The 26,697-nt window shown below is 46.7% G+C and overlaps 2 protein-coding genes across 8 annotated transcripts in view; one reads left to right on the top strand and one right to left on the bottom strand.

Moving 5' to 3' along the window:
- The window catches only part of LOC135318412 (sialic acid-binding Ig-like lectin 6), a 37,395-nt gene that overhangs the window by 9,438 nt on the left and 1,260 nt on the right, over positions 1-26,697 (top strand). For 2 of the 7 annotated variants that reach the window (XM_064489707.1, XM_010999904.3), the window contains 8 exons: positions 21,550-21,634; positions 21,851-22,082; positions 22,246-22,524; positions 22,724-22,771; positions 23,290-23,547; positions 23,633-23,917; positions 24,704-24,797; positions 25,137-25,212. In XM_064489707.1, the coding sequence (XP_064345777.1) occupies positions 21,550-21,634; positions 21,851-22,082; positions 22,246-22,524; positions 22,724-22,771; positions 23,290-23,547; positions 23,633-23,917; positions 24,704-24,797; positions 25,137-25,212 (1,357 nt within the window). Of the gene's footprint in view, positions 1-21,481; positions 21,635-21,713; positions 22,083-22,245; positions 22,525-22,723; positions 22,772-23,289; positions 23,548-23,632; positions 23,918-24,703; positions 24,798-25,136; positions 25,213-26,697 lie in introns of those variants that run through there. The other 5 variants (XM_064489710.1, XM_064489709.1, XM_064489708.1 and 2 more) reach the window with 4 other exon arrangements.
- ZNF175 (zinc finger protein 175) lies at positions 659-11,243 on the bottom strand. Its single transcript, XM_031457066.2, has 5 exons — positions 11,173-11,243; positions 9,141-9,391; positions 5,680-5,806; positions 5,350-5,445; positions 659-4,235 (listed from the first exon to the last, which is right to left on the bottom strand). Exons 2-5 carry the CDS (start codon positions 9,288-9,290, stop codon positions 2,365-2,367), a joined length of 2,244 nt encoding a protein of 747 aa, XP_031312926.1. The 5' UTR covers positions 9,291-9,391; positions 11,173-11,243; the 3' UTR covers positions 659-2,364.

The raw sequence follows: 26,697 nt of genomic DNA, 5'->3' as shown, positions 1-26,697 counted from the left end.
AGTCAGAGTTGGGGCAGGGGTGGGGTGGGGGGGTGGGAGGATTCTAGGCCTGTCCCTGATCCCCAGGCTCACGTGGCAGCCCGTCCTGCATCTCCTTCCAGCCCTGGGCTTCTGGCCCCGATCCGCCGCAGGTGGTGGCACGATAGCATGAACTCGCTGAGCTACAGGCTGCTCTCCAAGGAGCTGCAGCCCCTCTACACCAACCTCACCGTGGACATCAGCTTCTCAGCCCCAGGAGCCCCAGGGCCAGGCTGAAGGGTATCTGAAGGCCAGAAGGGAATCCCTGAGACCCGGGCTGCAGGGCAGGCCTCCCACTCAGCCCTCTTATTAAAGGAGGGTTTACTTTATTCACTCCTCTCTGCCACCCCACGCCCCATCCTTCCGTTTCCATTCATTCAGTTACATGGGGCCCCATTCAAATTCGCCAAGCTCTGGGCCTCTCTATGCAGTTCAAAGTGCTTAACACACGCCCACCTGTTGACTTCTCACAAGGACTTGTTGGGTAGCCCTTCTGTCATCTTCCTTTTGAAAACCAGGACAGATGTCTTGCCTGATGGATGTAAAATCAAGCACAGGAACCTGGCTCCCAGGCCTGTCCACTTACAGATTATGCTGTTCTACTTTCTTGCAGCAGAAAAGGGGGGGGGGATGAATAATTTTTTAAAATGTGAGGATGGTTGAGTAAATTACAGCATGTCCACATGATCGAATATCACTGCAGTCACTGAACAGCCGTGTTGTGGAGTGAAAAGAACCAGTGCACACGTGTGAGATGATCTAATATTTATAAAACAAAGAGGAAGGAATACCTCAATGGGTGTCTGATTATGAGCATAGTAGTGAGTGTGTGTGGATAACAAGTACTGGCAGACTTCTTCCATAAAGGCCAGAGAGGAAATGTTTTCAGATTGCAGCCGAATGGCCTTTGCCACGGCAGCTCAGCCCTGCCACTGGAGCACAAAAGCAGCCACAGACAACACATGAACAGATGAACGTGGCTGTGTTCCAGTAAGACTTTATTTAACGAAACAGGTGGCCGACCAGATCTGGCTGATGGTCAGTTTACTGACTCCTGGTGTGTATGACCTGGAGCCTGCATAAAAATACGGAAGAGTCCATACTGAAAGGCTGACACTGGTTATCCACAGATAGTGGAGGTGGAAAGGGGAGGGCAGAGCTGAACCAGTCAGGAAAGAAGAGAAAAACTACACCTTAAAGACCAGAATCCCATTTACGCATTTATGGAAAAAAAAAAAGTACATTCACATGCCTATAGACATACAGAAATTAATAACTACTGACTGCAATCTCAGGATGTAAATAGGGAATAAATTTGATAATTATATTAGGTGCTTTTAAAATATGTGTATAATATACACATTGTACAACCCAAACATTTACAATTTTTATTTGTTAATCACACCTCAATAAATGTGTGTGTGTGTGTATATATATATAAATATATATATAAATTTTTTTATATATGTATATAAAAAATTGAGCCACACTTCCTGTTATGCAGTGAATTCTGTAGCAAACACTACAGAACTGAGGGGGTGTGTGTATATATGCATATAAATATATATGCTGACTTGAAGATGTAAATACACAGACATACATATACATACAGATACACACATATACATAATACTGCCCAGTCACTGTTCAGTTCCCTGGCCTTTTAGAAATATTGATACCCCACATTAAGTAGGGTTTATATCATGAATATAATTTGCCACATACTTTCCTGTAAATCTGGGAACAGTCTGTTTTGTACCACATTCTTTTTTCTCAGTGTGTTAAGAGTTTTCTTCCCCAGATGAATTTTATAATTCAAAAAAAAAATTTAATGGTCACATGTCTAGTTGTGGATCTTATGAGACCCTGTCAGTTTCAACTATTGAGAACAAACACGTCCTCTGACAGCAATTTCTGACAGCTTTTCTTTTGGCTCACACATCAGTCACTTTTGCCAACCCACAGTAGCATAGGTAGAGGTCAGCTACATCTTTTTGGAAATAAGCACATTTTCAGAACCTTCCATTTTTCACTAGTAAATGAGAGTCAGTCATTCAGAGTTAAGTCCAATTCCATTTTGCTTTACTTTTTTTTTTATTTCTTTGAAGGGGAGGGAGAAATTATATTACACGAATTTTATAATTTTTAATGAGACTAGTATTATTATGGGCATTTCCACTCATTCTTAAAAGTTCTTGTCTGAGTAATTTCCCTCACATATAATAATGTATAATTTGGTGGCATGCAATGCATTCCTAGAGTTTTTCTGAAGCATGAATTCTGTAGCATACAATTAAATCTGACTTTTGTAAGATTTTTTTCTTCAAGAAATCCAGAGAGTTTGTTTCACTTACGTATATGCTGAGGCATAGTAGGAATTGATTTCTGCGTAAAGCTTGTCACAGAATAACTGCTTTTGTGAGGTTTACCCCTGGTATGAGTTGTTTGGTGTTTATTAAAATTTGATCTGTTGTTGAAGGTGTTCCCACATTTGGAACATGCATAAGGTCTCTCTCCTGTGTGAATTCGTTGATGCACTTTGAGTTGTGGCTTCTTACTGAAGGTTTTCCCACAGTCACAGCATTCATAAGGTTTCTCTCCAACGTGAGTTCTCTGATGGGCAGTCAACTCCGATTTCTGGATGAAGGTGTTCCCACATTTGTAACAGGCAAAAGTTCTCTCTCTAGTGTGGGTCAGCTGATGTTTATGGAAATTGGACCGCCCGTTGAAAGCCTTCCCACACGCAGGGCATATGTAGGGTTTCTCTCCGGTGTGAATTCGCTGATGTTCTTTGAATTGTGACTTGGAAGTAAAGGCCTTCCCACAGTCACTGCATTTGTAAGGCTTCTCTCCAGTGTGAGTCCGCTGATGCATGCTGAGTATTGACTTCTGGTTGAAGGCCTTCCCACACTCATGGCACACGTGGTGTCTTTCTCCAGTGTGGATTTTGTGGTGTATATTGAGGTGTGACTTTTGGGTGAAGGTTTTTCCACAGTCACTACATTCATAAGGTTTCTCCCCGGTATGGATTCGATGATGTATATCGAGTTGTGACTTGGAAATGAAGGACTTCCCACAGTTGTGGCACTGATAAGGTTTCTCTCCCGTGTGACTTCTCTGATGCACGATCAGGTGTGCCCTCTGGATAAAGGCCTGGCCGCATTCGATACACACATAGGACTTCTCCCCTGAATGGATTCTCTGGTGCAAGCTGAGGGTTGACTTTTGGGTGAAGGCCTTCCCACATTCGCTGCATACGTACTGTCGCTCACCAGTATGAATTCTCTGATGTATGCTGAGGGTTGAATTCTGGGAGAAGCCTTTTCCACATTCACTGCATTCATAGAGTTTTTCTCGAGTATGCGTTCGCTGATGTCTGAAGAGAGATAATATCTGGGAAAAGGCCTTTCCACACTCATGGCATTTATGGGACTTCTTTCTGGTGTGAATTTTCTGGTGTGTAATCAGTTCTGCCCTCTGAACGAAGACTTTTCCACATTCCTTACATATATGTGGTATGTTACCTGTATGACCTGTCACATATACACCAAGTTTTGGTTGTAGAGGGAAGGCTTTTCCACACCGACTGCATTCCTGGAGGTTTTCTACACTGTGGAATCTTGGTTGCTCAAGGAGGTGTGACTTCTGGGTGAAGTCCCTCCCACATTCAGGACACCTGTCTGGTTTCTCCCGAGCATGAATTTGATGTCGTGTGAGCGACTGTTTATGGTTGAAGACTCTCGCACCTCGATTACCTTCGCAGAAGTCCTCTCCTGTGTGAGTTCTCTCGCAGCCAGCCTCGGAAGAGCTATGGATGAGTAGCTGACCAGATCCAACAGCCTCATCAGAGTGTTCTGTGGTATTGCTTTGATTCTGACGATCTATTTCTAGGTGAGGCTTCAAGCTTTTTGCAAGTGAGCAACGTTTATGAGGTCTTCTTCGTGAAGCGTCAAGGTGGAGCCTCACAAGGATGACTTTTCTGGGGTCCTTACAGTCACAATCCCTCTCTGTATTCAGTTTCTCCTTGTTGAGGAAAGCCCCCTGGTGGGGAGGTTTATTTCGACTCCCCTGATGCGCCTTTGTTTGGTCAGCCCCTTCCCACAGTTCTTCCAGAACGAACCACTGTGCACCATCTCTTGTGACCTTACTGGCTGCATCACTGTGAAGTGAAGCTTTTTCAGAACTTTCCTGTTGTGGGCTTTCAAGCCCCAACTCCCCTTCAAGGAGAAAAAGATACAGTGAACAGCTGGCAAAGGATAGAGGAGGAGTTGCATGAAGCTGATTGAGGGAAAGTGCTGAGTCATACAGCGGTGGCGGTGCTGATGGTGATGATGCGAGAAAACACAGCCCTTGTTATATGTCCCGCCCTTGTCTAGACAGCACTTAGCATCCTCCAGGCCATGCTCTGTGTGATGCACGCACAGGCTCGTTCAGTCCTCACAACAGCCCCCTGAGGTAACTACTTACTATTCCTGCTTTTCATGTGAAGAAAAGGAAACACAGAACCATTCGGTAATCAGCCAAACTCACTTTGCTCATGGCTGGGAACGCTAGATTTGAACAAAGGCAACCTGACCCCACCTGTGTAGGTAGTCAAGCTGCCCAGACCTAGTAGGACAACCACAGGGTAAAACAGACGAGGGTGTCATAGGGCAGATCTGTGAAGAGCCAGAGCTCGAAGGAGGGCTCAGAGGGCGGTGCTTCCTTGGCTTACAATGGGGTTATGTCCTGATAAGCCCATCGTGAGACGAAACTACTGTAAATCAAAAGTGCATTTAATACACCTAACCTACTGAGCATCATAGCTTAGCCCAGCCTCCCCTAACTGTGCTTGGAACACTTCAGTGTTACCCTAAGATGGGAGATCCAGTTAGATAGCAGATACACAATGAGATGCTCTATTTAGTTATTAGAAAAATGAAATTAAAACATGAAGCAGCTGTCATGAGGTGGGTCATAAATGAGAAGTTGGGTTAACTATTAAGTGTTGGCAAGCAAGATATAGCAGTGTGGCTCCCCGTGCATTCCCCCACATTCCCACAGCGGAGCATAGACTGTGCAGCCCACCTGAAGAGCTTATGATTTACTTAGCCAGATTAAGTGTACTCATATCCAGTGAGCAGGCAGTCCCACTCCTGAGTATTCACCTCTGAGAAATTCTTACGTTGGTCCCCACAGGACATTTACAGAATAACACATGGCAGCATTAGCTGTAGAAACTAGGAGTATGAGGTGAGCCAAGTATCCACCGCCAGGGGAATGGGTAAGTGTGGTAGGCTGAATAATGGCCCCTCGAAGGTATCTGCAGTTTTCAGGCTAACAGTCACTCACCTGGACACCTGTGCTGTGGGAGGTCGGCCTCCCCCATCCATGGCTCCTTTCCTTTTCCCATCCTGACAATGATCTCTGGGCTGGGAATGTGATACCCTGGGTATTAGAAAGGATATTGCCTTTGGATGTGGTCTTGGGCTTTCCAGGCCATTCCATGAAGCTTTCATTGGAATATCAAAAGTCAACATCTGTGCCCAGGAACAGAGTAACACTCAAGGATGCCCAAAAGGAATGAACAGATTGGGACAAACCGAAGGTAAAGTGCATGCCACAAAGAAGGGCATTCTCCTCAAGGAGGCCCGTTCAGGAGCCCCGGGTCGGGGCGCTCACCCACTGAGAAGAGGTGGCTGTAGATCTCCAGCATCACGTCCTGGTACAGGCGTCTCTGGGCAGGGTCCAGTTGCTGCCACTCCTCCCTGCTGAAGTCCATGGTCACGTCCTCAAATGACACTGATCCCTGTAACAACCAACCCCAGCTCCAAGTGGATCAGTCATCATTGGTGAACGGAGCAATTACATATAAGGACACATTTTTAAAGATTTTTTTGTTTGCCATGCTATAGATGGCTTCCCACTACCTGTTTCATATTGTATTTGGGGGGAGTTAAAAAATTTGGCCTTCATCACTGTCTCTGGCACCAAGCTCCTAAAACCCTTGGAATTCCTGGTAAAGCAATAAAGGTGCCTTTTGCTATGTTAATGAATTGACTTTTGGAAAGCACCTCAGGATGGTGGCTGGTCACTAGAGGAACCAACCTTGTAATCAGAAGGTTGGAACTTTCAGTCCCACCCCCTGACCTTTTGAGAAGGGCTAGCCATTGAATCATTAGTGAATGGCCAATGAGTCAGTCATGGCTATGTAACGAAGCCTCCATGAAACCCCAACAGGACAGGGCTCAAAGAACTTCCAGGTTGGTGAACCAGAAGGCTTCCACATGCCACTGTGCTGGGCCTAAACTCCACGGGGACAGAAGCTCTGTTATGATGTGACTTCTGTTATACTTCCTACTCATCTGTGTGAGACTCATGGGATTTAAGCTATGTTAAGAAGTTCAAAGTGCAGTCACAGTGGCCAATGTGAATGTCCATATGAGCTGCTGTGAAACATCCAGTATAGGGCCGAGAGTGCTTAAGAGTGGAAAACTAGGAGTGTTAACTTGAGATAAGGAATTTGGCCGTGTCCTTGGAAAGACCTCACTGGAACAGGAGGGAGTGAGAGAGACAAGATCCCCTGGGGTGGAACCATTACATCCTACTGACAAACTTAGAATGGATCACCAAGCGACTTGATGGCTCTTCTGTGGCGGACCTGACTCCCTGGTGCTGAGAGCCGTTCTAGATGGATGCCGCCAGAGCAGAGGGCGACTTCCCACTCAGGCTTGTTGTGAGCCCTGTCGTCAGACTGGGGACCACTGCTGAGACACGTGCTTCCCAGACTCCTTCCCCCCGACCCACCTTCTCCCGACTCTGACTAAGCTGTGTCGTGTGCTAATTGTGTGCAGTAAACCGAGTGATTCGTGAGTTGAATGTTGGTTACATTTCGTGTATCTCCAATCCGGTGGATTCTTACCTGGCTAGGCCCTGTGACAGAAACTCCTTTGTTCTGGATCACGCTTGGTGTATCTTCATCTGGCTGTTGATATTACGTCCTTTAATTACCCTTTGTAATCAGCTAGTAATCTAGTGAAGTAAACTGGTTTCCTGAGTTCTGTGAGCTGCTCTAGTAAATTAATTGAACCCAAGAAGGGAGTTGTGAGAACCTTGGTTTATGTTTATATGCCTCTGGGCATATATCCAGAGAAAACTAATTTGAAAAGATATGTGCACCCCAGTGTTCACTGAGGCACTACTGACAATAGCCAAGACATAGAACCTAAAGGTCCATTGACAGATGACTGGATAAAGATGTGGTATATTTATACAATGGAATACTACTCAGCTATAAAAAAAGAATGAAATAATGCCATTTGCAGCAACATGGATGGACTTAGAGGTTATCATAGTAAGTCAGACAGAGAAAGACAAATATCATATGATGTCATTTATATGTAGAATCTTAAAAAAGAAATGATACAAATTCTATTTACAAACCAAAACAGACTCACAGACATAGAAGATAAACTATGGTTATCAAAGGGGAAAGGATGGGGGAGGGATAAATTAGGAGTTTGGGATTAGCAGATGCAAACTCCTATATACAAAATAGATAAACAACAAGGACCTACTGTATAGCACAGTGATATATACAAATTGTTGTAATAACATAATGGGAAAGAATCTGAAAAGAAAAAATATATTCGTATGTATATGTATAACTGAATCACTTTGCTGTATACCTGCAACCAACATGGTAAATCAACTACACTTCAATAAAAAATAGAATTTTAAAAAGTTAATTGAACCCAAGGAGGGAGTTGTGAGAACCTCTGGTTTGTAGCCAGTAGGTCAGAAGCACAGGTGACACGTAGACTCGCTATTAGCATCTAGGCGGTGGGTGCTCTTGTAGGACTGAGCCCTCGGCCTGTGGGATCTGACGCTGTCTCCAGGTAGACAGTGCCAGAATTGAGTTAAATTGCAGAACACCCAGCTGGTACCACAGAGAACTGCTTGGTGCGGGAAAAAATCCCCGCACATTTGGTGACCATAAGTGTCAGAAGTGAAGTGTTCTGTGTAAAGAGAAGCACACAGAAGTGACTGTTGCAGGGAATGCTAAGCGATTCAAAATCTGACCCACCTCTTGGAAAGGGAAGCATGAACAGCATGCGAGTGTGCTGGGGTAGAAGTATATGACAGAGAGCTAAATGTCAACCTGAGGGTCTGAGAAGGGGCTATATATATTTGCAACTTAAACTCCAAGTGTACTTTAATATCAGATTTTCTATTGTTGGCCCATAAAACTTGCTCATCTGAGGATAATGAATGTGCATCTTAAGAGGGCCTTCATAGGTGGTACTGGGAGCCACTGGGGGAGGTGATCCACTGCTTGACAAGGATATCGCTGACCGCACATTATATACCTTTTAAAAACAGAACACCTCTGTAACTGAGTATAAATCTATCACAGCACAGTGATACTGTCCACATGCTGAAGTCCTAACCCCCAGAACCTCAAAATGTGCCAGTACTTCAAGATACACAGGCTTTAAAGACAGGACAAAGTGCAGATGAGGACTTTAGGGTGGGTCACTGTTATTTTAAAACACGCAAATAAAGCATCATGAAATTCAGAATAACTTGTAATTTCAGGAAATCTTGAGTATACCCAAGAATCCTGCTTTCCCATTCCAAAATATCAAATATTAATTATCTGTGGGCAACTTAGAAACACTGTTCTCTAGCACTTTTATTCAATTTTTAAAATGAGAAAAACCACATGGTCCTTAAAAGCCAGTTCTCGCTCTAGGGACACCCTAGAGCCCATCTCCACAGGGCAGGTAAGGAGGAGTCAGGTGGGGACCAGCTGAGAATATCTAAGACCCAGCTGAGGATGAAGGATCCTCGCCTGGGCAGAGCAGGAAGGAGCTGGCATTTCCCTGCCTCTGGCTGGAGCTACCTTTTCTTTTTCCTTTGCCCCAAGGCCAACAACCCTCTTCTCCAACACATTCTTCTCCACTAGCCAGTTCAGTTTCCTCTTTTACACACAATGCCTGTGGATGAGGACACAGCAGCCCTCTGTGGGCTTGCTCTCAGCAGGAGACTCCGGATTGTCTCAGACCAGGGGAGTCCAGAATCTGCTGCTTCCTGTGTCTGCCCTCGAGTTCTGCAGAACTGTCCCTGGGGCTCCCGCTTACCTCACACGATCCATCCCTCTCCTCTGGACCCAAGACCTGGGGTCTCGGGGGCAAATTCGTATCAGCAGGCATGTCCCCTCTGGGCTTCTGCTCTTGGTCTTTCTTGCTGACAACTCCACTTTTCCCCGGAGCTTGCAGCTGAGTGGGCATCAGAAGACTCCAGTCTGAGCTGCTGGGAAGAGTCAGGCTGGGCAGCGAAGGGAGGTCCTGCAGCCTCAGTGATGTGGGTTCTGCAGAGACACCAAGAAACCCTGGAAAGGAAATGACCACATAGTTACTCATTTAATACTCACTCCATATGGATTTCAGAGGGCCCTAAGGTGAAGGTCATGTGCTAGACAATGAATGTAGACAAAACTCAGAAAAACTTAGCTGTTGGGGTAAAAGATAAGAAAAGATGAAGAGATTTGGACTAAATGAAAGTTTAATGGCAGCTCTGCCACCTCTTAACTGTGAGAAGATGAAGATCATAGTTTAGCTGTAGTTTCCAAAATGAAGAGGAAGGTATTTATCAAAGGCAGTGGGAAAGTTACATGAGATGAGGCTCGTCATGCCCTCAGCACCAGCCTGACACATGGTGAACACTGAATAAAAAACAGCAGGTTGCAGAGTCCGGTGCCTTGTTTAGTTTTCACACAACCCCCGTCAGCTAACGATTGTGATGATAATCATACTCATTTTGTAGATGAGTAAACTGAGGCTGAGTGCTGTTACATCATTTGCCTTAAGGTCACTCACTCTGCAAAGGGAAGAACAGGGACCGAGTCCCATGTCTGGCTCATCTTAAACTGCACACAGCTGGCACTAACCCATGTGGTCCTCTACGTGGTCAGCTTCCAGAAACATGGTTTACATTTCCTGTTGCCTTCAGGGAGCTGAGGTTTCAAGTTGTACATGTCTGATGTGCCTAATCTGAGATTCTGGACATTTCAGTGTCCATTATGTAGACAGCTCAGCCTTTTCTGACAAAGATAAAACTTAAAATTCAACGTACTGAACCCCACCTTGGCCTGGAAAATTGCAGATATACACCAGGACCCCCCAATCACTTACCATTTCTTGCCTGTCCATTTCTTCTTCCTTCCCCCCACCAAAATACAGTGATGGGCACAGTGACCTCTAGAAATCCCCAATGAGTAGACCAAAGAAGGTCACGAAATGCCCCCCAGTTACCCATGACCAGGCTCTGGAAGTCATTACTGCCCTGATTGCCAATAAATGTTTCCAGGAAGTGTGATTGCCACAGGACCCCCAAATAATCCCCAACATAGGGTTCCAAATAATGCACCCCGGTAGGAAACTATCATCCATCTGCTCAAATGCCAATCATTGACAGGGGCCCACGGAGAGGCCAACACTGAGCCATTCATCCATTCCCAAAGGACCCCAACACACTGCCCAGAAAGCAGTTACCCACACAAACCTCCATCACTGACCCCCTGGGCCTCCAGTTCACTGGTTCCCAGATGCTACCCTTAGCACCCCACTTTACTGATTTCATAGGTTCCCCCTCAATCACTGTCCCCCTTAAGTGTGTTACAGTGGGACCCTCAAAGTCCTCCAACCCCTGAAGCTTCTGCTCCCACTCAATCACTGCCTCCTGCAGTCCCCCAAGCAGTGGATCACTTCCCCAAACGGCTCCCAGCACCATCTACCAAAAGGCCTTCTTAAGGCGCAGATTCACTGTCCTCAAATGAGCAAGTTTCACGGGCCAACAATAGAAAATCTGATATAAAGTACATTTGGAATTTAAGTTAAAAAATACATACATTCAGAAAATATGCAAAGCGTGAACATTAAGGAGCCAATTATCCAACTTACAGTAGAAAACCCCACTCACCCCTGTAAGCCCCCACCACTAAGATCCCCATCACTCACCCCACAGATCTCCACCACTCACTCCCTCGACCCGGCATCACTTATTCCACAGACCCCCAACCCTCGCCTGTCCCCTAATCCCCACATCACTGACACCATGCCCATTTCCCCTCACTGACCCCACAGATTCCCCACTGCTAATATTCCAAATCACCTTAGCCTCCCGCAGGCGATAGACGGGTTAGGAGAGTTGACACTACCAGCGAAATGGCCGCTCTGGGCCACTTCCGGTTTGAATTCCAGCCTGGATTTCTGGGGCGGGGCTTGAGATGCGCGCATGCTCACTAGAACCTTTGAAGCCACTCCCTGCCAATAGTTATGGAGTATTACCCTTATTTTTAGTCCGCGGTTCACTTTCTTTCAGGGATTGTCTGGAGAACGACATGGCGGGGCCCATACGGCTTTGATACTGGAGGCCGCCATTTTTAAAGAGCCTTCATTCCGTACAGCCAGGGAAGGCATCCGGCAATCTCAAAGTTAGTCTTGGCAAGGGACCAATTAAATATGGTGTATATATCTATTTCTAGGAGACAATAGCATTGCATATTCTGGAAAGTACCTTTTGTCTGTATTTTTCACACTGATTTATTGTCCCACCCTCGGAATCCAGGTATCCTGCGCCCTCTTCCGTCCCACAACTCCCTCTGCCCAGAGAGGCAAAAGGAGCACTGGGAGCCCAAAGGTGTTGGTTGAGCTTGGCAGAGAACGCCTAAAAACCTGGATATTTCCTAAGTGTTGAGAGCCATAAAATGAGTGTCTTCCGTTATGTTAATGAGGTGGCTTTTGGAAAGTATCTAAGGATAAATTCTCTCTGTGCGTACCTTGCTTGTTGGGCTTCACTTTATTGGGCTTCACAGGTATTGCTTTTTTTTTTTTTTTTTTAAGAATTAAATGTTTGTGGCAGCCTTGCCTTGAGCAAGTCTATCAGTGCCATTGTCCAACAGCATTTGCTCACTTCATGTCTCTGTGTCACATTTTGCTAATTCTCAAAAGTATTTCAAACTTTTTCATTATTATATTTGTTATGGTGATCTGAGATAGTGAACTTTGGTGTTACTGTTGCAAAAAAGATGATGACTCAAATGATGGTTGGGATTTTTTAGCAATAAAGTATTTTTGAATTAAGGTATGTACATTGTATTTTTTAGACAGAATGCTATTGTACAGTTAATAGACTACATAGTGTAAAAATAAGTTTTATTTAAAAAAATTTTTTTAAATTGTAGTATAGTTGATTTACAATGTCAGTTTCTGGTGTAAAGCAAAACGATTCACTTATACATATACATACATTTTTCTTCAGATTCTTTTCCATTATATGTTTTTAGAAGATACTGAATAAAGTTCTCTGTGCTATGCAGTAGGTCCTTGTTTTTATTTCACTTCATTTACTTTTTTCAAAAAGATTGTACTATAGTCAATTTGCAGTGTTGTGTAAGTTTCTGGTGTATGGCATAATGTTTCAGTCATACATATACATACATTTTGTTTATCTATTTTAAAACATAACTTTTATATGCACTGGAAAACCAAAAATATCTGTGTTGCTCGACTTACTGAGATAATTGCTTTTTGGGGGTGGTCTGGAACTGAACCTGAAATATCTCCAAGGTATGTGTATATGCTAAAATGTCTGTATGAATTTGAATTCCTCAGGGGACACATGCTTTAAGCAGTGTTTATAGATATAGCCAAATGACTCTCCACGAGGTTGTACCAATTTGCATCCCCACCCCCTGCAATGTGATGAGAGTCTCTGCTTCACTCCAACCTCAACAGCAGAGTACATTAGCACTGATTTTGATCTTTCCGATTTTACCCATAAAAAAAAAGTACCCTCTCATAGTTTGAACCTGAATTTCTCTTGTTAGGCATGAAGGTGAGCATTTTAAAATAGGTTTAATAACCATTAATATTTTCCACTCTATTCTGTTCTGCCTTTCGGTAAACTGGCTTTTCATGTCAGTTTCCATCATTATTGGCTTCTGTTTCTTTTCTTAAGGATTTGGACAAGTTCTTTTTATATTAGGAAATACAATCATTAGTCTATAGTATGATCATGAGTATCTTTTTCTAATTTGTCATTGTCTTCTGATTTGGTTTAGCTTGGATTTGCCATCCAAATTTTGTTTTATATAGTTGAATTTATAAGTCTTTAAGCTTTAAAGCTTATAAGCTTGTAACTCTTTTCTTAGCACTCTGGCATTCCCAACTCTGAAAATATATGTAATGTTGTGAAATGTGAACTAAAATGGAGTCACTTATGTCAAGGGACTTTTAAATGGAGCTGGGAGGAGGCCATTAAGAGGCGGGACCTTGCACACATCCCCACCAGGTGGAAGCATGAACTTTTGAACTGGGCCAAACCACAAATATTTCAAGGTCTCTGCAAGAACACCTGCAGCTTGTCACAGCAACGGATTTTTCTGCCCTCTAGTCATAGCCTTAGCACTCAATCTTGTTCAGCCAAGATTAGCTTCTGCCTCCAGCTCCAATTAAAATTCTTTGTAACGCAAACCTCCCTTCTTTGCTCCTGACTGTTAGTCCTTTATGGGAAACTCTGTGGGTCGCTACCTGAATCTGTGTGCCCTATGCTTTGAATTGCAGTTCTCTGATCTCAAAGAAATGCTTTCTGCTTGATTATGTTACCAGAGAGTAAGTTCTTGTCTATTTGCAGAAGGAATTCAGAGATGAGACAAGGAGATCAAGAAACTAAAGTAAGAATTTATTAAGTGATAGTACGCTCTCAAGGGGAGGTTGGCAGACTCAGGGTAGTAGCTGCCATTAGTTTCTTTGGCTAGCTGGTTATATGGGGTGTGAAAATGAATGGGCAAAATATTCATTGGGGAGGGAGGAGTTCGGGGTCATATTTCCTGATTTCCACCCCAGCTCCACCTTCAGTCATATATGAACATACATATATTCATTTTTATATTTTTCTTAACCATAAGTTGCTACAAGATGTTGAATATACTTCCCTGTGCTATACAGTATAAACTTGTTGTTTATCTATTTTACATATATAGTTATATTAGTTAGTATATACAAATCTCAAACTCCCAATTTATTCCTTCCCACCCCTGCCCTTATTTAGTCTTGATCTGAAGTGTCATGCATTGGTGCATGATGAGTACTTCTTATCTGCAAGGCTAATTTTATTGTAATGGGGGCATAATGAGAAAAAGATTACATTCAGATGCCAGAGATTCCTGTCTGTCCCATCTTTTTTTTATCTGCCTAGTGGACCCTTGTCACCCCAAAATGTGTGGTTTCCTGTCAGTCCAGAGGTTCCTGCTTTTCTTTGTCTGCCCAAGGACCCCTGTTATTCCCATCAAGTATAAGTAGACATCTGGTGATTTTAAAGTTGAAAAGCATGCCGAGAGGAAGGAATAGGAGAGCAAAGACAACCGTGGAGAGAAAGGGTCTTAAATTTTCAAGTAAGGAAATTAATCCTGTAAGGCAAGAGAAAAGGAGTATGTATGGAAGTGTGGAGGTTACAGGCAAAGAGAGGAAACTTTGGCAGAATTATATGTAAATATAAATGCAAATTAAATATAAACATAAATAGAAATGTGTTTATGTGCATATGTATATATGTTATAATGTATACATTGTCAACCTAAATAAACCTAGGGGGCAATAATTGTTACAGCAGGCAGATGGCTAGATATGAGCAGGAGAAAGAGGGGGCATGGGCCATGTGGCAGGAAACCATACATCTTGTGAACAATGGGGATCCTTGGTCAAAGACAAGTCCAGAATCTGCTGCTTCCTGTGTCTTCCCTCACGTTCTGGAGAACTGTCCCTGGGGCTCCTACTTTTTTTTTTTTTTTTCTGAGATTTTTCCACGCTCAGGTATCCAGGAGCATGGATACTTTTAGAAGGGTTACACAGAGCGTTGTGATCTGAGGGACACACAAAAGGGGCATCTGGAGAGGTCATTAGTGTTTTATTATTTGATCTGTGTTGTGTTTACACTAGTTTTGCTTTCTAACCATTTGGCTAATGTCACCTATATGGTTATGCACTTTATGTATTTTATATGTATATAATCACAGTAAAAACTGTAGTAAAAATCTGACAAGATACAAGAAGTTTGATTCTCTGACACCCATCTTTTGGTGACATTTTATATTGCTTCTTTCCCCCAGAGCTCAGTATTCATAAATGAGAGAATAATTGTTTTTGAAGCTCAAGGAATACTCAGTTTACCTACCAGGGAAATAAAAGATTGATTTGTATGATAGATTTGATTGCACCAGAATGAAGATTCCCATCAAATAGAGAACAATTCAGGTAAATTGAATCAAGAAATTACAGAATGAGAGCAATCTTCATTTAAGCTTACAGGAGCTTTTAAACGAGAATGTACCAAATCTCCCACAAATCAACAAGAAGGAAAACAAGCCAACATAAAAATAAGCAAAGGGCATGAATTTTTATTTCACAAATGTGGAAACATGAATGCAAAACAAGTCCACACTGAGATGCTCCAACTCACTGGTAGTTGAAAAAAAATGAGATTCAACAGAAATGAGATACTACTGTACACACATCAGATCAGAAAATCAAGGTGGCAGATAACAGCAAGCAAGGCAAATATGTGAGGAAGCAGGAACCTCATGCTCTGATGATGGGAGCATAGACTGTTGTGCCATTTTGGGAGCTGGCAGTACTCTGTTTTGTGAACTGACTGCATTTGCTCTCTGATAAATCACTGAGCTACACACTTAGCCATTTGTGTCTTCTCCACGTTATACACTTTACCATAAAAAATTAATTTAAAACTAATATTGAGTGGAAGTACCCAGAAAAAGAAAGAAATACAGACTGTGTGATGACATTACATGAAGGTCAAAAATAGCAAAACCTAAACTTTGAAATTTAGGGATGCATATTTTGTTGGTAAGAATATATCATTCTCCAAGGTTAATAGTAGGGATAAGATCAGAATCTTTAGAGAAGCTGATAAGGAAAACATCAAGGTCCCTCTGTGTAAACCCTTTGAATGAATAATTCACAAAGAAAGATTGCAGTTAATTTTAAAAGATGGACAATGTTTATAGTTACAGCGATGCAAAGTAAAGATGTAACTCTGTTTCTCTAACCTTGAATTAACAAAAGGGAAAAAAAGTCAGTAATGCCAGGCACACTCACGTGTTGTCGGGAGATTTGAATGACTTTGGGAAATATCATGTTGGCGTCAAATGGAATTGGGGGAATTATCTCCACATACTGTTATCCATTAGAAAGGCATTTTTCTCTAAGTTACAAACAAGGCTGACTTTCAGGAACATTACAAATAGGGCTTTATTTTTCTCAGTCGAGATAGGCTGATTTTGATTCAGTGGCTTGACAGAGCCCACAGGACTTCCTAGAGGGTAAAGAAGAAGAAAGAAACAGGGGTTTGGGGGAATCCCAGCCCCAAGTCTAGAGGGCCGGACCCTCCTTGATTTTCTCCTTCTTGGGCTCCCAGTCCTGACTCAGCTGCTTTCCTAGCCTGAGGTCCAGATCTAGTTCCTGTCTTGTCAGGCCCTTCTGCACAATCCAGTTATTCCTAAACTGAAGACCCAATCTTGCTTCAGCACCACGGACAGCGCAGTCTCTGCTTCCTGGGGACCAGACGTTGCCTTGGTTGGAAAGAGCAGTCTCTCTGTGGATAGGCTGCGATGGAAGGGAGAATTGGGAAAGGCCTGGGGTCCTGATATGAAGTCTTTCTCCCTCTCCCTCCCTCTACCCTTCTATCCTCCCCTGCCCACTTCCTTTCTTTCTCTCACTCATTTATGAATATTGAGCTCTGGGGGAAAGAAGCACTATAAAATGTCACCAAAAGATGGGTGTCAGAGAATCAAACTTCTTGTATATTGTCTGATTTTTACTGCAGCTTTTACCGACTCTAACTTTGTGCCAAATCCTGAGAGATTATAATTTTTTGTGCCTCAGTGTCTGTCAGGTAAATGAAGGCATGAAATATCAGGAGGCTGACTGAGGCTTTGTCTTTAGAAGCAACAGAAGACATTCAAAGTGTTGAGGCATATGAGAGACCTTGCTTAGACTGGGGAAGGAGTCCTGTGACCTCAGGGATGGAGGGCTATCAGTGGCAGACCTAGAGGCTACAAGAGGCAGATAAGTAAGGGGAGGGAGGTTATGTGGTCACGTCATGGAGGAGAGGAATTGTGGAGGCTGTGGAGATGCTAGGGAGGGAGATTCTGTACATGTTTGTGCAGGACTCACAGTCACAATTTCTGTCTCACCATGAACCCAAATGGCTCAAACAAGTCGGGCTGGAGTCAGGGCTCCAGGCTCAGTCCCAGCCTCTGTCCATAAGGTCTCTCCCTGAAGCTAAAATCAAGAGTTCACCCAAAGCTTCCTGCAGCCTCCAGGATACTCCAGCCCTGGGGTGGGTCCAACAAAGAGAGGATTCGATCCCAGAAGAATCTTGGTCTCTCACTCCTCTGTTCCCATAAGCAAGGCTCCAAGAAACCAATCTGGGGAAAATAGACCCTCAGACTCCATATTTCTCATGAGGGAAATGGGGGCTGATCTTCAGGAGGTGAGAGCTGGGGTCTCAGGGTACAGGAAGAAGGCAGGGTCTGTCTGGTTGTGGTCCCAGGAGAGAAGAGCTCAGCTTTCACGTCCCCTGTAGTGGCCCAAGGAAGAGAGGGGGTATTTCTGGTAAAGGGAGAAGTTTGACACAGAAACCACATGCTTCAATCAGAGAGTGTCTCCATGGTCACCCCTACCTCCAGGCTGGGAGAGGATAATCAGATGGTGTCAAGAGAATCCAGATTACCTTCTGCAACCCAGAGATGCTGCAGCTGCTGTGGCCACAAACTGTGAGGGCAGCAGATCTGAGGATGAGGTTTCTGGGCAGGGCTGCGGCCAGATCCTCTGTTTCCTGTAGTGGTCCCTGGAGGGTGATGCAGGTGCGATCAGGAAGCTTTAGTCAGTGATGGCGAAGGAGGGCCTGGATGACCAGCCCCATTTTCCATTCCAACCCAGGGCTTTTCTGGACTGACTTTAGCCCCCTTGACATCCACCTTCAGATCCTGGAAGTGGCCAACAGACACGGTAATTCCCTTCTGGCCACAGACCCCATCAAAATCTGGAAGAAAGAATCTGAGGCCAATTCAACCTCTTCTGAGATCCAGGGGCCCACTGTTCCTCTCTAAGCATCAGGCTTTCCAGGATGCAGGAAAATGGGACTGGTTCAGGATAGCGAAATACTGGGAAATGACTCCCAGTGTCTCTGAATGTGATGAGCATTCAGGAATCCCCAGGAGAGAACCCGAGACAGGAACACGCATGCTCCTTATCTGGAGGGTTCAGAACCCCGTGGGGAGCTGAGATGGAGTCTCAGGGTCTCCTCTCTGGGGTCTGAGTCTGACTCTCCTCTCCAGCTTGTACCAGATACCCCAGGTCTACACCCCTTTAACCTTTGAACCATCTTGGAGTCTAAACAGCATTTTGCCAGTCCAGGGTCCTCCAGGAGGATGTTTGTCTCATTCAGAGTTCCCCAAAGCCCCCATTCCTTACTACTCACCCATATGCGGGGTCCCAAGATCATGACACCAGCTTTACATGTCAGGTGACCTTCCTGGGAGGTGATCGGTCTATGAGTGGAACCATCTGAGGGGTTCAGCCCATGGCTACAAACCTATATGTGATTTTTCAGGCCCAATCAGAGGCAAATATAAAGGCTTTCCTTGGCTGACCTCACAGGGGTGCTGTCAGTGCACGGGAGTCTCTAAAGGGAGTTGTAGTGAAGGACTCAGACCGCACTGGCCAGTCATGCTGTTTACAGTTTTGCATTCTTAGCCCCAATGCCTTCACTCTTAGGTCTTTATCTGAGGCCTTGGGCAGAGGTCTTCACCTCTACTGAGATCTCCTTATGCGAGGAAAGAGAAGGAAAACTTGAAGTCACTTTTCTGTACTCTGAGTCGGGACTCAGTACTTTTCCACTCCTCCCCCTGCCCCCACCCCAGGGTCCACAGACCCACCAGAGCTTTTCGTGCCGGGTCTCTCATCCGTGAGATGACCCCCATGTCTGTGTGGCCCACCTGACCCTCAACAAAATTTTCTTCTTCACTAAATGCTAACCAGGCTCTTTGGGCCCTTTATCCACGAGCCCTTGACTTTTGGACTTCTGCGTCCACCTTGGCATCATCGAATTTTTTCCCCCAAGAGTCCTGCTAAGTCGATTTAACCAGAATCCCGTACCCTGTGTATCTGATGGAGTTCCTCATCCTCCACTCTCCCCAGCTGATGTCTGATCCTCTGGCCTGCCTTCAGCAAGAAGCCTGATGGGTCGGTTTCGCCAGAATTCCCCCTTCTCCCCTGATGTTCCCTGTTAGTAATTTTCCATCCACTGACCCCCACCCTGCTCCTTGGCAATCAATTTGCACTTCTTCACATTGTTCTCAGAGCTGGTCCTGATCTCTTTCCCCTCCGCAAAGCCCCAGTGCAGGGGGCTTCCCTGCACTTAGGACAGAAGTCCTGAAGAGTCTGCTTCATCGTTCCTTAACAAGTTTCACAAATAATTTTTTTCCGTGATGGTTAGAATCATACTTTTTCTTTAACACCTATGCGCTGTTCCGGAACACGGGGGAGTGAGTGCTTTTTCCTGTTTAGACGGTTGCTTATACCACCCGAGTAGGTGGTGAAAGGCTTCGTTGTTATTTTCACGTGGACCCGTTGCTTTAATCAGCTACTGTGACGCTAGCAGTGCAGGTTTGCTCTCGGCCAGCTGGGCTGAGCTCCATCCAGCTCAGCATCCCCTGTGGGTGTTGGTCAGGACACCTGGGTCTCTAAGGAGGGACCCAGTCACAGGCTTGTATGACTTGACACGTGGCCAGAAGCCTGGCCCGAGAAGGAAGAAGAAAGCGTGACAGTCCCCACATCTACACCCTTCTGTGTTTCCAGCCAAAAGTTAAAGCCACCATATCACCATGAAGGAAGTCAAAAATATTTCCCTTCTCTGTTCCAAAAGCTCCAAGAACCTGGCTGTTGGTCCTGTCCAAGGAAATGGTGCAGGAAGGAAAGAAGCTGTCCTTTGGGTCAGGGATAGAGGTGGGGTTTCTGCTGCTCAGGGCAGAAGTGGGAGCCCAGCTCAAATGGGAGGTGGCGAAAGGTGGTCTGTGGAGATCCCCTCATTCACATCACCCCTCTGCTCCTTGCCGTCTGGCTGCTGCCCTCTCCCATCTGTCCCCAGAAAAACCCTCACCTGGATCATCAGTAACCACCTTGCTCTCCTGAAGCCTCCATGGCCAGGCCATCTGTCTCCTCCACCTACCTCTATCCCACAATTAAGCATAAGTGTGTGTGTGTGTGTGTGTGTGTGTCTGCCGAGGGCCTTCTGCTCCCCCGCAGTGAATGTGTCCACCCCCAGAACCAATTTTGCTACCCTCTCTACCACTTTCTCCCCAGCCCAGACCTGCACATTTACCCTGCCCTTGGCAATGACCCCTCCATCCCCTGATAGCTAGAGTCAGGGATCAGGGAGTCACTCTGGTTGCCTTTTTTTTTTTTTAATTTTAGGAGGAGGTAATTAGGTATTTATTTATTCATTTATATGACCACAAGAATTACAAATATATTTAAATCTCAGACCTGGGAATTGGACTATATTATTTACTTATTTTAGTGGAGGTCCTGGGGATTGAACCCAGGACCTCATGCATGCTGAGGACGTGCTCTCTATCACTGAGCTATACCCTCCCACTCTGGACGCCTCTTTCCCCACCCACCACACCTTTCCTCAAATTTCACTTCGAGAAAAGTATCTTCAGTGGCTCCTTCTGTCCATCACCAAGGCGGCTGTCTCCACTCAGGCTTGGCTCTCTTCTTCCTGAACAAGCACAACGGTTTCCTCTTGGCCTTCAGTCCCCTCCTTCTAGCTCTTCCTTACAACATGGCCCCAGAAGGAACATGTGGATACCTACGTGACTCTACCCCTTATCCTGCTCAAGAACCTTCCATGGCTCCCCATTGCCCTCCGATAAACATCAAGCTTGTCTGTCTTCCCAACAGTGCTTGAGCCAGTCAAGGGTCAGGACTGATCCTCCTCTTTTTTTTTTTTTTTAATGTTAGTTTGTGAATGAGTGAATAAATGCATGCAGGCATGATATGAGTAAAGCTATGTGTTGCTTCTCTTGCGTCCTCTGGCCCCTTTCCTGCCCCTGGCACCCACAGAGGCTATCTTGAGGTCCACCCCAGCAAGTCACCTCCGTGGGGGTCCCAAGGCCATAACTCTCTGGGAGCTGGCCAGGTGGGACCCGCTGATTGTGCAGGAGCCCAGCAGGTGGGACTTGAGGGTTCTTGTCCTTCCTTGCTGCCTTCCTTGAACTCTGAGCCTCAGGGTTCACCTTCCATGCGCAGAAATGGGGCTGAACCATCTCAATGGGCCAATCACAGCTGACTCTCTCTCTCTCTGAGTCTGAAGTTCCCCCTTCCTTGCTGTGGTTTTCACCACAGGCTTCCTATCTAAGCTTCCGCTGCCCTCCGGTATCAGCAGCTTTCTCTTCTCCCTCAGAGGGACTCCAGAAGGCAGACTGTCTGGGGGCACGAGGAAGAGATGTGCCTTCTACAGCTGCTGCTGCTGCCTGTGCTGTGGGGAGGTGAGTGGGCCTAGGGGAGGGGGGCCGCCACTTGTGGGGAGGCCCTGGGGCTCCAGGCTGAGTATCTCCCTCTCCCCAGCACCCCTGGCTCGAGTGCTGAGTTACCCGCTGGAACTGCCGGAGACTGTGACAGTGCAGGAGAGCCTGTGTGTCCTTGTGCCGTGCAGATTTTCCTACCCCTGGTCTTTGGGAACCTCCTACATGTTTTGGTTCCAGAAAGGGGCAGATACAGCACACGACCCTCCAGTGGCCACCAACAAGCCCGAACAGAAGCTGCATGAAAGGACCCGGGGGCGGTTCTTTCTCCTCGGGGACTTCCGGACCAAAAACTGCTCCCTGAGCATCAGAGACGTCAGCATGGGGGACAGTGGGACATACTTCTTTCACGTGGAGACATCCTTCAGTGAACACTCATATCTAGATAAAATGTTCTCTCTGAAGGTGACAGGTATGGTCGGGGCCCAGGGAAAGACCCTGGGGTATGGGGCATGGGAAAAATAGAAGAATCAAGGTTCTCGTCCTCCTGGGGCTGGGATGGGGACGCCAGGACAAGACCCTGGGCAGGCTGGCAACATGCCAAGGGACCCCATTCTTCTGTTTCTCCTCACCAGCCCTGATCCACAAACCCCACATCCCCATCCCGGAGACCCTGGAGTCTGGCTGCCCCAGGAACCTGACCTGCTCGGTGCCCTGGGTCTGTGAGCAGGGCACACCCCCCATCTTCTCCTGGACATCAGCTGCCCTCACCTCCCTGGGCCCCAAGACCCTCCTCTCCTCAGTGCTCACCCTCACCCCATGGCCCCAGGACCACAGCACAACTGTCACCTGTCAGGTGATGTTCCCCACAACTGGGGTGATCGTGGAAAGGACGATCCAGCTCAACGTCACCTGTGAGTGAGGGGTGAGGATGCCCAGGTCCTGAAGGTGGGGGCCAAGGCAGAGCTGGGCAGGGCTTGACATTGGGGTCTCAGTAGCTAAACAGGAAGGGACCCCCCCCCCAATACGTGTTTCCATGGCTCCTGGGGGAAGTCCCAGTGCCCACCCTTCCCTCACCATGGATACTGATGCTGTCATATCCTTCTGTCCCAGATGCTCCACAGAACGTGGCCATCAGAATCTTCCAAGGAAACAGACCAGGTAGGAAAAAACCTTTTGTCTCCAGAGCTGGATGGAACCCAGGTCTCTGCCAGGACAGACCCTGGTTGGATCTCAGAGCTCCAAAAGGCTGAGGATTCAGTGGGATATATACAGGGAGCCAGCTGTTCAGCTCAGATGCAGGGAGAGCACAGGAGTCCCCTCAAAGCTCAGCTCCCTGAAGTTAATCTGCTCACCCACAGCTTTCTTTGGCCAAATCCGAAGGAAGCCATCACACCCCTCTTGCTTTGTCCTTCTCTTTGCCGTTTTACCTCCTCCCGCTTCCTTAGGCTCTTCTTTGGCCCATAGCTACATTTGCTTACTGTATCCCTGTCCTGGGCCCTCTACCCTCCATGTGCTGGGCAGTCTGGGGAGCTCTAGGGAAACCGTCTGGGCCTCTTCTGAAGGTTGGGGCCCAGACTCTGCCTGTCCTCTCCCCAGGGCTAGAGTGGACACATAGGAGGAGAGAGATGCCAGCTTTGCCCACCCCATCTCTTTCTCTCTCCCTCTCTACCCCAAAGCCCTCGAGACTCTGCAAAACGCCTCATCCCTTCCCATCCTGGAGGGCCAGGCTCTGCAGCTACTCTGTGTTGCTGACAGCAACCCCCCTGCGCAGCTGAGCTGGTTCCGGGGGTCCCCAGCCCTGAACGCCACCGCCATCTCCAGCACGGCGATTCTGGAGCTGCCTGGTGTAGGGACTGCAGAAGAAGGAGAATTCACCTGCCGAGCTCAGAACCCGCTGGGCTCCCAGTATCTCTCTCTGAGCGTCTCTGTGGTCTGTGAGTGTGGGGACCACTGGGGGCAGGACACCTGGGTCCAGGGGAGGGAAGAGGGACCGCTGACCCTTCTCCTCCCTCCCCACAGACCCCCCGCAGCTGCTGGGACCCTCCTGCTCCTGGGAGGACGGGGGTCTGCACTGCAGCTGCTCCTCCCGAGCCCAGCCGGCCCCCTCCCTGCGCTGGCGGCTGGGGGAGGGGCTGCTGGAGGGGACCTCCAGCAACGCCTCCTACATGGTCACCTCCAGCTCGGCTGGGCCCTGGGCCAACAGCTCCCTGAGCCTCAGTGAGGGGCTCAGCTCTGGCCTCAGCCTCAGCTGCGAAGCCCTGAATGTCCACGGGGCCCAGAGCGCCAGGGTCCTGCTGCTGCCAGGTCAGGGGGTTCCTGAGGGGTGATGCCTGGGGGAAGAGGAGCCTGGGCTCCTGCATTAGTTTGCTAGGGCTGTCATAATGAAGTACCTCAGACTGAGGGCTTAAACAATGGAGATTTATTGTCTCCCAGCTCTGGGGCCTGAAAGCTTGTGACCAAGGTATGGCTAGGGTTGATTCCTTCTGAGGCTGTGAGAATGTTCCAGCCTTCTCCCCTTGCTTCTGGGGGTTTCCTGGCCATCTTTGGGAGTCCTTGTCTTCTGGGAGCATCACCCCAATCTCTGCCTTCATGTTTATGTGGCATTATGTTTTCTGCATGCGTGTCTGTGTCCAAATTTCCCCTTTTTATGAGGATATCAGTCATATTGGATTACAGTCCACCCTAACGATCTCATTTTTCACTTTGATCACCTCTGTAAAGAGTCTATCTCCAAATAGGAGCACATTCTGAGTTACTGGGGGGTGAGGGGACTTCAGCATATGAATTTGGGGACGGGGAACCCATAACAGCCCCAGAGAGATGGAGCTCCTTGGAGGAGAAGCACCCCCAAGGCCCCAACCCGAGTGGCTGGGGGAAAAGGTTCTCAGTCCTGAGCCCAGGAAGAGGGCTTGGTCCAGGGTCCACAGGACGATGTCATGTTGAGTGTCTGAGTCCTGAATGTAAAGTGGGTACAGTAAAGGAACACACACACACAGAGAGAGAGAGAAAGGGAGAGAGAGAGGGAATGGCCTGCTGGGCGGATACCATGTACTGGGGTTGGAGTTTACACAAAACTCTAATTACCTACAGGCCAATCACAGCCCAGGGCCGGCTGGGTCCTGGGAGCTGTCGGGGGAGCTGGCTTCATGGTCCTGCTTTCTCTCAGCCTTTGCCTCGTCTTCAGGTGAGTGTAGGCCTCAGGAGGGAGGGAGAAGCCTGGGCGGTGGGAAGGGCATAAGGTCATGGAATCTCAGAAAACCTGAGCTGGAGGACCCTGGCCTGGCTGGATAACCCTGAGCCACGGAAGGAAGTTGAGTGATGGTGTGATCAGCCCATAGCCAATTGGACCACACACAAGGTCTCTTCCCAGCCCCTGGTCCAGCTCTTGGTTTGGGGGAAGAACCTGGAGACTGGACCCACCTCCACCTCCCTCATTCCATGCTCTTCATAGGCAGTAGGGGATGGTCTGCCTACCCCGTACCCCCAAATAACCAGGCTGAAAGGCCCGGGGCTCTTCCCTTAGAGTGAAGACCCACAGGGAGACCCAGCCAGTGCAAAGCATGGATGATAGGAGCCAAGTCGTGGGCTCCGGCTCCCGGGTGAGTGATGGGACATGGCCTCCTATTCAGCGTCATCCCTTTCGGGTACTGTGCTCGGTACGGGCCCTTGGGCATTTCCCTGTGAGCACGCAGCCCTCCCTGGGATTCCACCTGTGCTTACTGTAAGTGGTTGATTCAGCTGCTCTGATACTTCTGCTTCTGACGGAACATGTGTGGAGTCCAGTTGGTTCACTGGGCGTGTTTATGCTTCATATGTCAGATCATCGTATTCTTCTAGGAATATTGGCCTTTTCGTTGGGCGTTGATTACTGAGGAAGTGTAGTGGCCCCAACCTAGTCTGTGTCAGACCCCCTGAGTACAAGGATGTAGGGTAGAGAGCCTGAGGCACCCCAAAGTCACAATTCCCATTTTGCATTTTCAAGTCTACCGCCCTGCTTATCGAGGCATACTTTGCATATAATAAAATGCACCCATTTTGCGGGGAGGGTGGAACTCAGTGGTAGAGTGTGTGCTTAGCATGCACGAGGTCCTGGGTTCAATCCCCAGTCCCTCCAATAAATAAATAAATAAATAAATAAGAACCTATTTACCTCCCCTCCAGAACATTTTTTTAAAAAAAGATTGCTTGCATTCAAATCGTGTCTTTCCCTACTTATAAGCTGTGTGCCCTTGGGCAAATGATGTGCTGTCTCTGACCTCTGTTTATTTTCTGTGACATGGGAATATTAGTAGGACCTGTATCACAGGCTAGGTATGAGCCGTTAGGAGGCATGCTTAAAGCAGTCCCTGGCATATGCTAAGGGCAGTCCTCCTCACTGCCAGTCAGAATCACCCCCTCCTCCAGCAAGGAGGTCCCCGGGACAGTGGCTTGTTGCTGTTACTGTTTTATTCCCTGCTGTAATCTAGTGTCTAGAGGAATGCCTAGCTCCTAATTCACGGTTGGTACTCAATAAATATTTCTGGAATAAATCATTGAAGAACCACATTGCTGGATCTCATTTTCTAATAAAATTTCTCTCTTTAATTGAAGTATAGTCAGTTTACAACGTTGTGTCAATTTCTGGTGTACAGCGTAACAGTTGAGTCATACATACACATCCACATATTCGTTTTCACATTCTTTTTCATTATAGGTTACTACAAGATATTGAATGTAGTTCCCTGTGCTGTACAGAAGAAACTTGTTGTTTATCTGTTTTATAGATAGTGGTTAATAGTTGCAAATCTCAAACTCCCAATTTATCCCTTCCCACCCCCACTATCTCTCTCTTTTGATTGGTGAGGTTCATCCATATACAGAGACTTTAGTCCTGGTTACCAACAGACCCTTTTCTTTCTTTTCCATGTTTTGGCTGTAGCACATTGACATCATTGATTTATTGTTTATTTTCGTCTTACTCTTCCTTAAGATGGGCAGCCTTCTCCCTATCTTCTTTGTGCTGGGCAGCAGTCTAATCTGAGAACAGGTTGTCTTTGCCTGCCTAAGCTCCTGTTGGAGGGGTTCTGTCTCACGCTTCTACAGCC

This window comes from Camelus dromedarius, chromosome 9 (genome assembly GCF_036321535.1).
Source record: "Camelus dromedarius isolate mCamDro1 chromosome 9, mCamDro1.pat, whole genome shotgun sequence".
In the NCBI taxonomy this organism is placed as follows: domain Eukaryota; kingdom Metazoa; phylum Chordata; class Mammalia; order Artiodactyla; family Camelidae; genus Camelus; species Camelus dromedarius.
The sequence above is the reverse complement of the archived record's forward strand: the minus strand, read 5'-3'. Positions and strand labels throughout refer to the sequence as shown.